At 34.7% G+C, this 14,650-nt stretch overlaps 1 protein-coding gene across 1 annotated transcript in view; it reads right to left on the reverse strand.

Moving 5' to 3' along the window:
* The window catches only part of Hgsnat (Heparan-alpha-glucosaminide N-acetyltransferase), a 104,146-nt gene that overhangs the window by 87,374 nt on the left and 2,122 nt on the right, over positions 1–14,650 (reverse strand). The window contains exons 2-4 of the mRNA XM_090377329.1: positions 9,043–9,158; positions 5,255–5,370; positions 1,718–1,787 (exon numbers count right to left, since the gene is read on the reverse strand). Of these exons, the coding sequence (XP_090233455.1) occupies positions 1,718–1,787; positions 5,255–5,370; positions 9,043–9,158 (302 nt within the window). The remainder of the gene's footprint in view (positions 1–1,717; positions 1,788–5,254; positions 5,371–9,042; positions 9,159–14,650) is intronic.

The following is a 14,650-nucleotide window of genomic DNA, read 5'->3' on the forward strand; positions in this document are numbered from 1 at the left end:
GTTATTTATTCTCAATGGATACCACCACCCAGATGGCTCCATTTCAAAGCTGTTGGCCTATCATCAGTGGGTGGGCAGGTACCCAGATAATGTAAACATGCCATCACAGTTGCAAAGTGGTTCCACAATATGAGAGATGCCAAATGGTGTACAGAATGATACAATATTTGAAGATTAAATGCACAAAGCATAATATAATATGAGTTTTACTGTGCCGTTTGGGTGGTGGTATCCACCGAGAATAAATAACATTAGTCTTCTCTACTAGAGAAGCGTTACTTATTCGAAGTAATGCAATACCTGGTACCTCATGAAGGTAGTCACAATATAAGATACAATTAAAAACGATGCCTTTCACACTATGTATGTAGTTTAATTTATGGGTAAACTATGGTGTATCTACACCGATATTATATAAATAAAAGTTAAGTATACTAATTATTTAAATATGACTCTTCTTCAATGCAGATAAATTCAATAACCTCATCCCCATTTTTTTTTTTAACAATCACAATTTATGAGCTTCTTTCTTGTAAACCATTTTTCAATCCTAGCCATATGCTTCTAAGTGAAACGAAAGCAACATTTTAGTGTGAATATACAAATAACTAGAGTACCACTATCAATATTTTTCACATATAAAAATTCCACTCCTGTCTGCTATGCTTTTCACTAGTACCAATATAATAGTACATATTAAAGAAACAGTCTATTTTTCAAACCGCCTATAAATTACAGATTGTATTTCAAGGGTTAACACACATTAAGTGCAGTGAAGATACAAGAGAAAAACTGTGAATTCTGATATATCATGTTCATTTAATAAACTGTTTGTGACAAACAACATTCGGTTATGAAAAATAATGAGTGTCATAGATACTAATTAAGTAAGCAACTAATTTTATATTACTGTGAAATAACAGCATTTGATCAATATAAGAAAAAAATTAACCTTAGCAAAAAATGTTATTGTTATAATGCTGAGAGATGTATATTAAACTGTACATTAAAAAGCAAAAAATATAAGAGTAGAAGGAGAATAGCAAGGGGCCTCCCTAAACCTTTAGTAATCTTACAGCTGGGAGGTGTGAAAGTGATCATGATAAAAAAACAAAAGGAAAGAATACATGTTTAATAAATATTTAAATTAGATACAGCTTAAAAATATATTCAATTGATGATCAGTATGTAGATATTCAATGATACAGGTTGGTGGTCACATTCACATTTGTGGACAACTGATTCTGTTGTACGTTTTGTCATGAACGATGCTCTTATTTTTAATTAATTTGTAATGATCAGAGTATACGTTTGACACAAATATAACATATTATGTTAGGCAGCAAACTATCCTTGTTTCATTCGAGCACCTTCAATTTCAAGAGGATTATCTCTTTTGAATGTGCACATTACCAACTTAGCTGACAAGACTGCTGAGTTGTTACTATGCAAATAAAGCCAATGGAATGAAGATTTTACTAATACCATCAAGAAACGTACCTAACTTTAATTTTGTTTCATGAATTTGTAATCAAGACTGTCGCAAGGTAGTTTTATGTAAATATTCAAGCAGGTAGAATAGTTTACTCTAATAATATATCAGAATGCTAAACATGTTTGAAAAAAAATTCAATTGCAGTGAGAGAAGAAAAAACAAACTAATGAACATAACTTGGAACTTTGTAATGAAAATATAAATTAGCATTTATATATTTACCTATATAAATATTTTCCTAAGATCCATGCCATGGCGATGGCAAGATACACAATGACAGCAATAAGAATTGCTAATGAATAAAAAATAAAAAAAAAAGAAACTAGTATAAAATAAATAAATAAAATAATAAGTTGTGGTTTCAAACAATTCTTTTAACTAAAATACATCTATATAACTATATCTCCATTTAAGGTAAAAAAAAAAGAGAGCTTAGATTTAGAAATTAAAGCTCATCCTGCTATAATATGCCATCTTACAATGCATTTTTAAAGTTACATACATATTGTATTTGATACTTTATCTTCTGTTATAAACACAAAAATTCAGTTACTCACACAAAATCCATGTCACTCTTTTTTGCTAGCATCATTTTTGTTTATGGTTGTCTTTGAGTGTGTGTTGTATATTTTGATTTGTTATATATTTTGTGTGTAAAAATTCACACACACACACTGTACTGCAAAAATGATTGCAACAAAAAAAAAAAAAAAATTATATATATAGAATAGAATAACAAGAAAGTGGAAACAAGGCAAAAAAATGGGGGGGGGGGGATTACAGAAAAATGAGGAAGTAGTCTATTGCAGTTAAAGGCAGCAGCCTATGTGCATAGACAATACAGTTAGAAAAAATAAATAAATAAAAAAAATTTAGGGGAATAGGATAGAAGTTACCAAAAAAGAAAAGTATACCAAAAGATAAATAATTACAAATTTGATGAAAAAATTACATTTTTTCATAAAATAATTACAAAATTGTCAAAATAAGGACATTGCCACACAATTTACAAAGCTGGCCTCTCGTCAGGTGTTAATGGCCAAGGTTGCAAGACACATATTGCTATTTTGCTTGCAATCCTGGAATGGAGGATAGAAGGATAGAAAGATGGAAGGATAGAAGTTACCAAAAAAGAAAAGTATACCAAAAGATTAATAATTACGAAATTGTCAAAATAAGGATATTGCCACACAATTTACAAGGCTGGCCTCTCGTCAGGTGTTAATGGCCAGGGTTGCAATACACATGTTGCTATTTTGCTTGCAATCCTGGCCACTAATACCTGATGAGAGGACAGTTTTGTAAGTTGTGTGGCAACATCCTTATTTTGTTAATTTTGTAGGTATTTATCTTTTATTATACATTTTTTTTTACCTTCTATTCCCCTACTATCACTCTCTATCTCTTTTATTTTTTTTTTCACTATAGATAGAGATTTTTTTTTATTTTTTATTAAACATGAACAATAGATACAATTTCAAAATTCTATTTACATTCTATAGTATGAACCAGAGCTATAATGCTCAATACATTCTACATTGATATCATATTGATGTAAACTCTTATTCTTTAACAAATTTACATTCTATGTACAAAAGAGATAAAATAAAGAAAATCTGGGAGGGGAAAAAAAAAACATTTCAACTTTGGGAATTAAGAAAGCATTTTCTTGATCAGTCCCATTCTATTAAAATAAATTAAATAAAAAACTATTCAGACATTTATTTTCAAATAATCACAGAAATACACTGCTGGCCATATAAATTCCTTTTCGCTTGACAAATGTTTGACATTAACATTATGCAATAAGATGGAAAAAATATATACCAGTGGCAACAAATACAGTTGCAATACCATTAGGTCTTCTATAACAGATAACCATATTTTGTTGGTCCACCACGTGCTTTAATTATCACATTGCACACCATGTCTGGCACATGGAGTGCATTTGATTCTTGATATGATCGCTGCTTAGTTCATTGTACCAGACAAATAATGGTTTCCTGCAATGCTATCTTGCTTGATGGCTTTTTAGAAGCAATTTTCTGTCCCATAAGACTTCAGCAGTTGTCAATTGGGTTCAAAATCGGGACTATTTGTTAGCCATGATAAGGATCAAATATTGCAACTCACATGAACTTCTTTTGTATTATGTGATTATGTAATGTTGTACTAACTTGAAGTGCCGTGTGACAAGGAATGCAATCATGTTGGAAAATGCAGTTTTCTATTTCTTGAAAGATGTCTCTGATGTCTCACAGGAGAGTCACTTTAAAAATTTGTGTGTGGTAGTCACCATTAACAATACCATTTACAAAATGTATTCTGTCCACTCCTTTGCTTGTTATACATGACCAAACCATCAGGTCCAACAGACTCTTTACCGTTGACTGAATAGAGGCAGGGTGATAAGCTTTGTACATCTGTGCCAAATGTAAAATTTACCATCCTTTCTATAGAGATTAAATTTTAATTCATTTTAGAATATTATAAATTCCCATTTCTTGACTGTCCGACTAGCATATTCTTTAGCTCAGGTTAGCTGTTTCTTCCTTATGAATTTTGTCAATAAGGAATTTATACAAGGTCAATATACTTCAGACCACTCATCATAAGACTTTGCTAGACAGTTCTATCACTTGTATTTACTCCAGTACATTCCTTTCACATGGATTTTAGGTCTGTGTAACTCATAATAATCACAGAGGAAAAAAACACTTTAAAACTATGTCTTCCTCTTGCCCAAATTAATTGCTTGACGGGACATATATTCAAATTGAGGAAACAGTCATAGAATAGATGTGCAGATATTTGCCTTTAGCCAGCAGGTGGTTGATTGCTGGAACAAACTTCCTGTCATTGTAGACGTTGACAGATTAAATAAATTCAAGGCAGAACTAGACAAAACTAACCCCAGGGGCTCACATCTGGTGAGTATGGGCTTGGCACTCTCAGGGTCCTGAGCTATATATCATAATTCTTCTCTTTCTTGGTGATTCCCTTTCGACTCTCTCTCTCTCAGGGTAACTTGGGAATTTTTTTTTTGGCTGGTGCAGCATAAGCCTCAGGCTTCCTTACACCATATAGCTAATAATAATAACATTTGGAGCAAATGGATGGGTGAAATGGGAAGGGGTTTTTTTTTTTTTTTTTTGGCTGATGCTGTATAAGCTTGCTTTTTTGCATCATATGCCTCTACTAATGCTAATGTCCTGTGTTACAGTACTTTACTGTTTTGGTCTGATTCCAAATTTTCTTTTGACATTTCTGGTCTCACGTTTCTTTTTAAGTAACCTTGACAAAGCAGACTGGTTAGAATCAGCTTTTGCAGCTATATGTTGACCAGAAAAGCCCCTCCAAATGAAGAGCAATAATCATGCTTTTTTCCCCTTGGTATACCATACTGCTGCCAAATAAGAAGTAAAGCCAGAGAGCAGCTGGTGAATGCTTTTATAAACAAGATGATCCATACCACTCTAATATTACAGAATGACAAGAAATATCACACTGGTTTTACAGTGTGATGTAATAGTGTCTTGAGATCACACAGTTTTACCTACAGAGAGAGTTTTTTATTAAGGTTACTTATTAAGGATATATTAAAATTTAAGAGGGTGATGCAATTTATTTGGCTGCCATTACATATTGTACACATGTATACATATGAATTTAATTCTCTGTTTAATAAAATGTAAACATTTACATAAAACACATAATCAGAATCAAATGCATATAAAATGAATATGGATAAGTACTTACGCATATAAATATTTTCTGGATATTCTTCCTCTACGATTTTACATGTGATATTTTCTTCACTTTGATTGGACAAGAAAAGACGGTATGTTCCATGTTCTCCAAAGTAATAAATTTCACTAAATAAGAATAAATCTCACATTATATATATATATATATATAATCTATGATTACTCAGTAATTTTTCATATAAAGATTCTAAATCTCTCTATGTGATTAAAAAAAATCTATTGGTTGACAGACTTCTTTTTAACAAGGAAAAGATTAAAGCTCTTAAGTAAATAGTAAAGATTATCTGATATTCTAATACACTGGTGACCAAAAGTACAGCCATACTTTTTATTATTTTTTAAGCATAACTGCATATATAAAATAATTTTATGAGGTGTATAATAAGGTTCACAGAATAGTGCAATAAAACAAAAAAAAAAGTGAAGAGCTCAAAAATGGTTTTATTTTTATTCAAAATAACCATCACTTAAATGAATACACTTATTACACCACTCTAAAAGTTTCTGAAAAGATTCAGCGAAGGCCTCCAGAAAGATGATATTCAGTTCAGCAGTAACGTTTTTCTTTATGTCCTGAAATCTCTTTCCTTTGAGAGCAGTTTTCACCTTGGGAAAAAGGAAGAAGTTCACTGGTGCTAAATCAGGAAAGTAGGATGGATGTTTGATCTGTATAATGCCATGTTTCATCAGAAATGTTTTCACAAGTGCGGAATGGATGTGGGCATTGTCGTGAAACAAGAGCCCGTTGCCATTCTTGCTAACAGAGTGTTTAAGTACAGGCACTCCCCGACTTACGTAATACTTGACTTACTGAAATTTGACTTTATGTAAGTTTTTGCCAGCAGGTGCAAACTTAAAAAATAGTGAAAATGTATTTTGCGTCCCACAGGAATAAATGGAGGTATCGAGAAAATATCGTAATGTGAACTCAATAACACATTTATTTATTTATTTTTTTTTTAATTCGTTCCAAGAACTTGGAAGTTGAAATTTTCGCCATATAAATAACTATTTATATCTATTATCATATGTTCCTTTATAAGAATCAATTTTGAACACCTTTGTGATATTTTTCTAAAACACATTTCTGCAGGTCACGACCATAAAACAATAAAAACAATTTGCACTTACCAGTTTACTGGGCTTTTCTGTTAGTGGGTAGCAACTGTTGGCAGATCCCCCAACCACCTCTCCGCTCCACTCCCAAGCTTATTGCTCTCTCTTCGAGGATACATCTCAAAGATCGTTTCCTCCCTTATCAGAACTCCTGGAAAACCCAACTGCAAACCCAAAACTCAATGGAAAACCCAACTGAAGAAAACTATCTTGTGTTATTCTAATTTATTTTTTTATTTATTTATTTTTTTGTAATTTTATATATTATTATTATTTTTTAAGTCAATATAATCTGCTTGACATTATTAACACATAATTGTCCTTTACTTGACTCGTATTTAAGATTTGTACTTACTCTGTATTATATTTCCAGCGAGATGGTATCTCTGACGCTGCTTATTAATGCTGGCTTAGCGCCGTGAAGGGTTTGTAAAGAGCGTACCTGCATGTACTTATGAACCTTACAATAGAGATCATATTTATTTATTTAAACTCTATCTTATTGCATTTGCGATAATATCAATAACTGGAATTGTGTGGGGTTTTATGTTATTGTGGTGAAATGTGTTTTCCCCTTCACTGAAATCTTCAATCATATAAAAACAAATAAATTTTCAGAATCTTCTCTTCATTCCTATTTACTTATTAGAGTGGTGAAGGGAAACGGCCCAATGAAAAGTGCAAGTGCTGGCAGTGCTAGGAAACGAAACAAAATTGATTTAGAAATGAAGATGATTAAGAAGTATGAAGCAGGACAAAGTTTGTCATCTATTGCATGGAATTAGGTCTCGCTGCTGCAACAGTGAATACTATTTTAAGGGACAGTGCACGTATAAAAGAACGTGTTAAAGGATCAACGCATTTAAGATCAACAGTGATCATAAAACAGTGTTCAGGTGCTATGTCAAAGATGGAAAAGTTAATAATAATACAGATGGAAAATCAGATTCAGAAGCAAGTGCCCCTGAGCCCAATGGCCATTCAAGCAAAAGCAAGAAGTATTTATGAAGATATTAAGGATAAGTATGGCAAAACCCGAGCCAAATTCGTAGCAAGCAATGGGTGGTTTAATAGGTTCAAGCATCACACTGGTTTCCAAAACATTAAAGTATGTGGTGAAGATGCCAGTGCAGATTCTGCAGCTGCAGAGAAATTTTGTGACGTGTTTGAAAAAAACCTCTTATAAATCTGCACAGCCCTCAACTTCTGCAGCGGAGAGCTAATTCTGGCAACAATGCTAGAAAGGTAAAACTTGCTGACGTTATGCCTGTCTCCTCTTTCTTTTTGTAATTTTATAATTTTGTACACTTTTGTAATTTTTCCTAAGCATGAGATAAAAAAATTTAATAAACAATTCTATTTATATGATCATCGAACATTTATTTTTTGCTTCAATCAAATACAGCGCGCATAGTTGCGAGTGCTGCATAAGCATTTAGGTAAATTCCCACTTACGGCGAGTTCCACAGAAGGCAACCCTTACATAAGTCAGGGAGTGGCTGTATTCAAATTTAAATATCTCAGCCTTATAAAGAGCTGAATTCTATTGAAAGGCCCAATGTTTCTCATGGAAGATTCTTTGATTAAGAATCAAAGAATCTTATAACACTCTCTAAAACTATCTATAAGGCACACTTTTACAGAAGTTAACTCTTTGTTCACAAACACATCTCCATTTTTATAGCTGACACAAAATGACCCAATTCCTCTTTGTGCATAACTCGAACAACTTCCCTGGAGCAGAAGCCATTATTAACCTTATCATTTAGATGATTACATTTTTCTTTAATATTTAAGATCATTCTCATCAACAAAGAGGATTATTCTATGTCTATTTTTTACTACATATGACTACAGTAATAGTTTTGATCATGACTACCTGATTTCCATTAGAGTGAGTTAGCATCTGTTCTGTTCTGCCCTGCCCTGCCCTGCCCTACCCAACTCCACCCTATCCTACTTTGGAAGCATACATTTAATAAACTTTGACATGGTTCTGGGTGATATTCCTTTCCATGGTTATCATCTATTAGAGAGGATTTTCATAAATTTGGTTGCAAATGCATATGCCTTGATCAATTGTCTAGATCTGAGTGTAAGGGGATGACTAGATCTAGAGTGATCAGTTCTCTGGGTGGTAGTGTATCTTTTAATGGCAAAGTATAAAAGCTAATTTCAAATTTCTAGAGAAGTTTGAAAATGGATGAGACACTATGAAAATAGTTGTGAAGTTATATTTTTTTTTGTAATTTTGAAACTCCACTCTATATTAATTTGAACAAAAGGATCAACATAACTACCATTACTTATTTTGATACCTATCAAAGAATAAAATACTAAAATTAATTAGCTATAATATTAATTATAGCATTAATGAATAATATAATTGGGGGTTTAATTTTTTTCAGGTATTTCACTGCTCAAACTATAAAAGTATTTATGATAGTACTGTAGTTAATGAAAAGCAAGAAGTTGGACTTCCTATAGGCTCTTACCTGTAGGAAGTCATAGTTCTTGAAAGAAAGCTTCCACTACAATACTTTGAGGCCATATGAGGAAGGGAAGAATGCCCTTTGAAATTCATCAATAGAGGTTCTGCACCAAAGCATTAATTGAATAATCTCTATATTTTCACTTAGTCAAACAAACTGCATAAACACTTACCTACATAATTTAGCATGTGTTGAATTACTTATAGTGATATTTGTCCCACTTGAAGTATTTACAAGAAGAGAATAATTACTAGAGTCAGCCACCATCATTTGCTGCATTAATGGACACTAAAAATAAATTCGATATAAAGACTAGGAATACTAGGGATATATAAAAAATAAAAATTTTAATAATAATATATTAATTTTTTCTTTGTAAAAAAAAATATTTTCAGAAAGACTAAGTAATAACAATAACAAATATCTTAAGAGAAACCAAATTTAGTCATTTTTTGTAAACATGCTATAAAATGCACAGAATGCTATATATGTTGTATCTTCTAATAATCATTTTGTAAAATAAAATAAAGACGCATTTCATCTTTTTATCAAAACTACTTGATACATACCACAAGAAAAAGCAATCCAGCCCAAATGTTCTTTAAACCACCAAAGTCATCAAATTGTTAGAAAAGCCAAATTAAATAGTTTCACACTAAGGAAAATTTCATATCCATTTTTAATTTGAGAACAGTCACACAGGAACCAGTAAATGTTAACATTTCTGACTGTACTACTTATACTGATAAATGCATTTTTCTCGTTTATGATTTGGTCCTTGCAGCCTAATCCACTTGTCAAAAAAATTTTGAATATTGAAAAAATGCCATCATGTGGTCGATAAACCACAAAATTAGCTAGTATTTGGTAACCAGATCTATGATAGAAGCATAAAACATAATCAGAATGTCACCATGGGAATAAGGGAAAATCTTAATGTTCAGATTAGCATAGGCATACAATGCAATAAAGCAAGCTTATGCAGCATCAGCCAAAAAAAAAACAAAAAAAAAAAACAAAAAAAAAACCTCCCATTTAACCCCTCCATTCATTCCAAATGCCTGTCCAACTCAGCCTTAAATTTATTTAGGCTATCAACTTCCACAACAAAAGATGGAAGTCTGTTGAACTAATCAATCACCCGGTGGCTAAAGGCAAACTTCCGCACATCCATTCTACTACTGTCTTAAATCAATTTTCTATGCTCCCTCAGGTTTTTATTCTGAGAAAGAGGAAGAATCCCATCAGCATTCAACTTGCTCAACTCATTCAAGGCCTTCATACACCTCAATCAGATCACCTCGCAGTTGCCTACTCTCAAGGCACTGCAATTTGCAGAACTTAAGCCTTTCCTGGCACCCCCCCCCCCCTTGTTGCCCTTCTATGTACTCGTTCTAGCAACTCTACATACTTCCTAAAATGAGGCCTCCAGACTAGTACACAGTACTCTAGGTGTGGCCGGACCATTGTCTTGTACAATTGGAAAATCACCTCCCTGTCCCTGCTAGCAAAGTTCCTATATTATCATTGACAAGATTCCATGACCTGCTCTGGCAGCCCATCTGCACTGCTCAGAAAACTTCATATCTGCCTGCACAATTATCCCCCCCCCCGGTCTTTTTCATTCTCTACCACTGACAGTGTAGTACCACAGAGTTGATATGTTACTCTGGGGTTACTGTTTCCCATATGTAGTACTTTACATTTGTCAATGTTAAACTTCATTTGCCACCTCTCAGCCAATCTGCTCAACCTTTCCCAATCCTGTTGCAGCAGCATACTGTCAGTAGTGTCCTTAACAACCCTGCCAACCTTTGTATCATCTGCAAACTTGGATATTAAGCTTGATATACCATCATCAATATCATTTATAAATACAGAAAACAACAATAGATCCAACACTAAACCCTGAGGAACTCCGCTAATAACATTATTCCACGATGAGCAGTATCCATTGATTACCACTCTGTCTTCTCCCCCTCAACCATCCCTTTATCCATAGCAGCAATTTGCCTCCAATGCCACACTGCTCCAATTTGTGCAGCAGTTTTCCATGTGAAACAGTATCAAAAGCCTTTCTAAGATCCAAATATATAATATCAAAGTTATTCCCTGCATCCAGTTCTTTTGTGACTGCATCATAGTATCCAATCAAATTGGTCAGGCAAGACTTTCCCTTAACAAAACCATGCTGTGTCCGAGCTATAACTGAAGTCTTGTCTAGATGATCTTGCAGTGCTTCTTTAACCAGTGCATCCATTAATTTTCCTGGAACAGAATTTAAACTCACAGGTCTATAATTACTTGTGTCAGTCTTTGATCCTTCTTTGTGAATTGGGGTCACATTTGCACATCTCCAGTCTATGGGTACCTCCCCTGAGTCCAAAGAGGCTCTCATAATTATGGCTAAGGGTTTGCTTACTTCATTTGCTGCCTCCTTTAATATAAGCGGATACATCCCATCCACCCCGGGTGCCTTTTTTATGTTTATCCTCAACAATTTCTCCTCGACTTTCCTCTCAGTTATTACAAAATCATCTAGCTCACTGCCAGAGTTTACTTCACCTCTGGCATTCTCCTTCCTGAATAACTCCTCATGTGTGAATGTAGATGCAAAATACTCGTTTAGGTTGTTAGCCACCTGAGCAGGATTATCAACAGTTGAACCATCAATATCCAGTGGACCAATCTGATTCATCCCTTTCCTTCTAGAGTTTACATAGGTAAAGAATTCTTTTGTTTTTCTTTGCATCCTTTGCCAAGGATTTCTCATAATCTGCCTTTGCCTGCCTAATCTCCTTTGTGACTTGGTTACAGACCAGCTTATATCTATCATAGGCTTCCATGTCACCCATTAATTTATATGTATCCCATGCATTTTTCTTCTCTGCCATATGTCTCATTAGTTCATCTGACATCCATTTAGGCCTAAACCTTGAACAATATTTCTTAGTTGGCATGTAATGCCTAGTAGCTTCCAAGATAAATTCTTTGAATGCTTCCCATTTTGAATTTGCTGTTGGTAATATCAGTTGGTCCCACCGTATAGAATTTAAATACTGTCTCAGACCATCATAGTCGCCTTTACGAAAAAAAAAACACTTCCCTTTACCCTTGATGTGTAGTTATCTCTTTGAGTAAATCCCACTTCAGCACACTGTGATCACTGCCACCTAGTGGTTCCTTTATCTGCAGATTCTTAATGCATGAAGAATCACTACTGATAATCAGATCAGGAGTATCACTCCTTCTAGTTGCCTCCTGAACATGCTGATGTAGATAACAATCATCCAATAAATTCACAAAAGCCTTGCTAGTGTGTGAGTGACCAGCCCACAAATTCCAGTCAATATCTGGGAAATTAAAATCGCCCACTATAAGACGCTTTGATTTACTTGTCCACTCTATTTCCCTGTACAGTTTCTTATTATAGTCATCAGAGTCATTAGGCCTATAGCACACTCCTACTCTGAATTTTGATCTCTCTGTGCTTATGTCACACCAAACTGACTCGACACTGCACTGTCCAGTGGTGTCGACTGGCTTCACTTCCTTGGATTTTATGTGTTTCTTAACTAATAGCATAACCCCTCTTCCCTTCTTCTACATATTGTACTCCCCAAATTCCTGTTCTGCATTCCTTATATCTGTGTGACACTACGGCTCTGATATCCCAACAATATCTGCCTTTGACGTTTTGAGCAATACCTCAAATTCATCAATTTTATTTACTAAACTCCTAGCATTGGTGTACACAAAAGTATACATGCGCCTGTTCCTACAACGTCATCAACCTTTGCCCCTGACAGACATACCCTGGTCCTGTTCCACCTATCCTTTTTACATACCATGTTCTCCGTTTCCCTGATAATAGAGTCACCAACAACTACTAGTTCCTGTGGGACCAGTGCATTCTGCCTTGGGGTTGCCGCTGTGTTGCGTGATGATCAAGTGCAAGCTCTGGCATTGATGTGGGCAGCTGAGAGCTTGATGGGCCCCTCAATTTAGATCCTTCGAGGGCATCCACCCTGTCCTTCAAGCTCTCATATAGGCCCATAACAATGCTGAGTTGTCGCCTGGTTTCCTTACACTCCTTACATTGCGCACACACAAAGACATCCCCCATGGCAATATCATGTCTCGTACTCGATTGCTCCACAAACATCAAGCAAGCAGTGTATTTTAAAAGGCTGTGTACAAAATATTGGCAATGGCAAGCACAATACACTTTGATAATTACAAGGTGGTAGATGAAAGTCATCTACCACCTCTTGCATAGGTGGTAGATGACTTTCATCAACCGGTGAAATACCACCACTTTGCTTATTGGAGGCTTGAAGTGGTGAAACCCATGTTTAGTCTCTAGAGCAAAGTTTCCGGCATCCCCCCCCCCATACTTCTCCTTCAACCCATGCACGGTACTAAGTACTATAGGTTTTGATACCTTTCGTGTTTGGGGTTTTCATAAAAAAAAAAAGGTATTTATGTATTGTGAAAGTGAACAAGATTATAATATGAATATCAGCTACTAATTAAGTCTACAGCTGCTGATATAATAGGATTAAATGAGACTTAGTGATACCCTCACATTGGAGATGATGAGTTACATTTTGAAATGCACAATGTATATGCAGACCGGGCTAGCTGGATGGGTCAAGTGCCTGTCTGGCAACCCAAAAGTCATGGATTCAAAACGCACCTCGGGCTTGGATCAGAGTAGTGCAAAAACCTTGGGAGGTGCATTATGGCCACAGAAGCTGATGCACCAACAACTAACAAAAAAAAAAAAAAAAGTATACAGGAAGGAATGGGGACAGCCACATGCAATGTTAAAACTATTATCTTTGATGTTGTTATTTTATGGTGCATCAGCATTCTAAGGACATATTACATTTTGTGTATTATATCTGTATAAGTATGTGTTCATGGAGTGATCTGCACATTACGTGAAAAACTCTGAATAACTCAAAGAAAAATTTCTACTCCCTCTACTGGTCCACATGGTAGTGATGAGTATGACAAGTCTATGTGAAACTTGAATGGGAAAGTAAGCCTGTTTATCTTACTTGCCAGTCCATGATTTTAACTTACCATTCATTGAATGGAAATCATGGACTGGCAACTCAAATCTGTAGGGTAAATTTTTTTTTTAATAGACATTATGACCCATCTGTATCAACATGTCAGGGAAAGTATAAGGAGCACAGATATCCTTGATCTGGTCATCACAGTGATCCAAGTAATTTCTCAAATATGACAGTGCAGGAACCTTTAGCAGGAGTGACCACAGTGCCCTAAAGCAGACAAATGAGATATCAGTAATCAAGGATCAGGACAAAAATTTTAATTTCAAGAAAGGAGATTACTATGGGCCAAAGAGCTTTTTATTATAAGTTTCATTGTGTGCAATGAAATATTATCAGCAGGGAACATAAGAAAAAGCAAAGGTCCTGATAGGACCTTTGCTCAATGTCTATGATGAGTTACATTTTGAAATGCACAATGTATATGCAGACCGTCTTAAATAACTTACTACTCCTTGGGATCTAGAGAAGGAGGTTAGAGCTCATTCATATAAGTCGATCGCAAATCTGCAATTAGAATACTGTGTTCATGTCTAGAGACTAATCTAAAAACAGACATCATGCATCTTGAAAGGGCCAAAAGATGGGTAACTAATCTAACTAGAAGAGGATGGTAAAGGGAAGCTCCCTATGAAGAGAGGCTATTAAAGTTTGAGTTACAGGGCTTGGAAACTCCACATGTCAGGGGTGGATCTG

This window comes from Mastigoproctus giganteus, chromosome 7 (assembly GCF_048544385.1).
Source record: "Mastigoproctus giganteus isolate SK-2022 chromosome 7, ASM4854438v1, whole genome shotgun sequence".
Lineage (NCBI taxonomy): Eukaryota > Metazoa > Arthropoda > Arachnida > Uropygi > Thelyphonidae > Mastigoproctus > Mastigoproctus giganteus.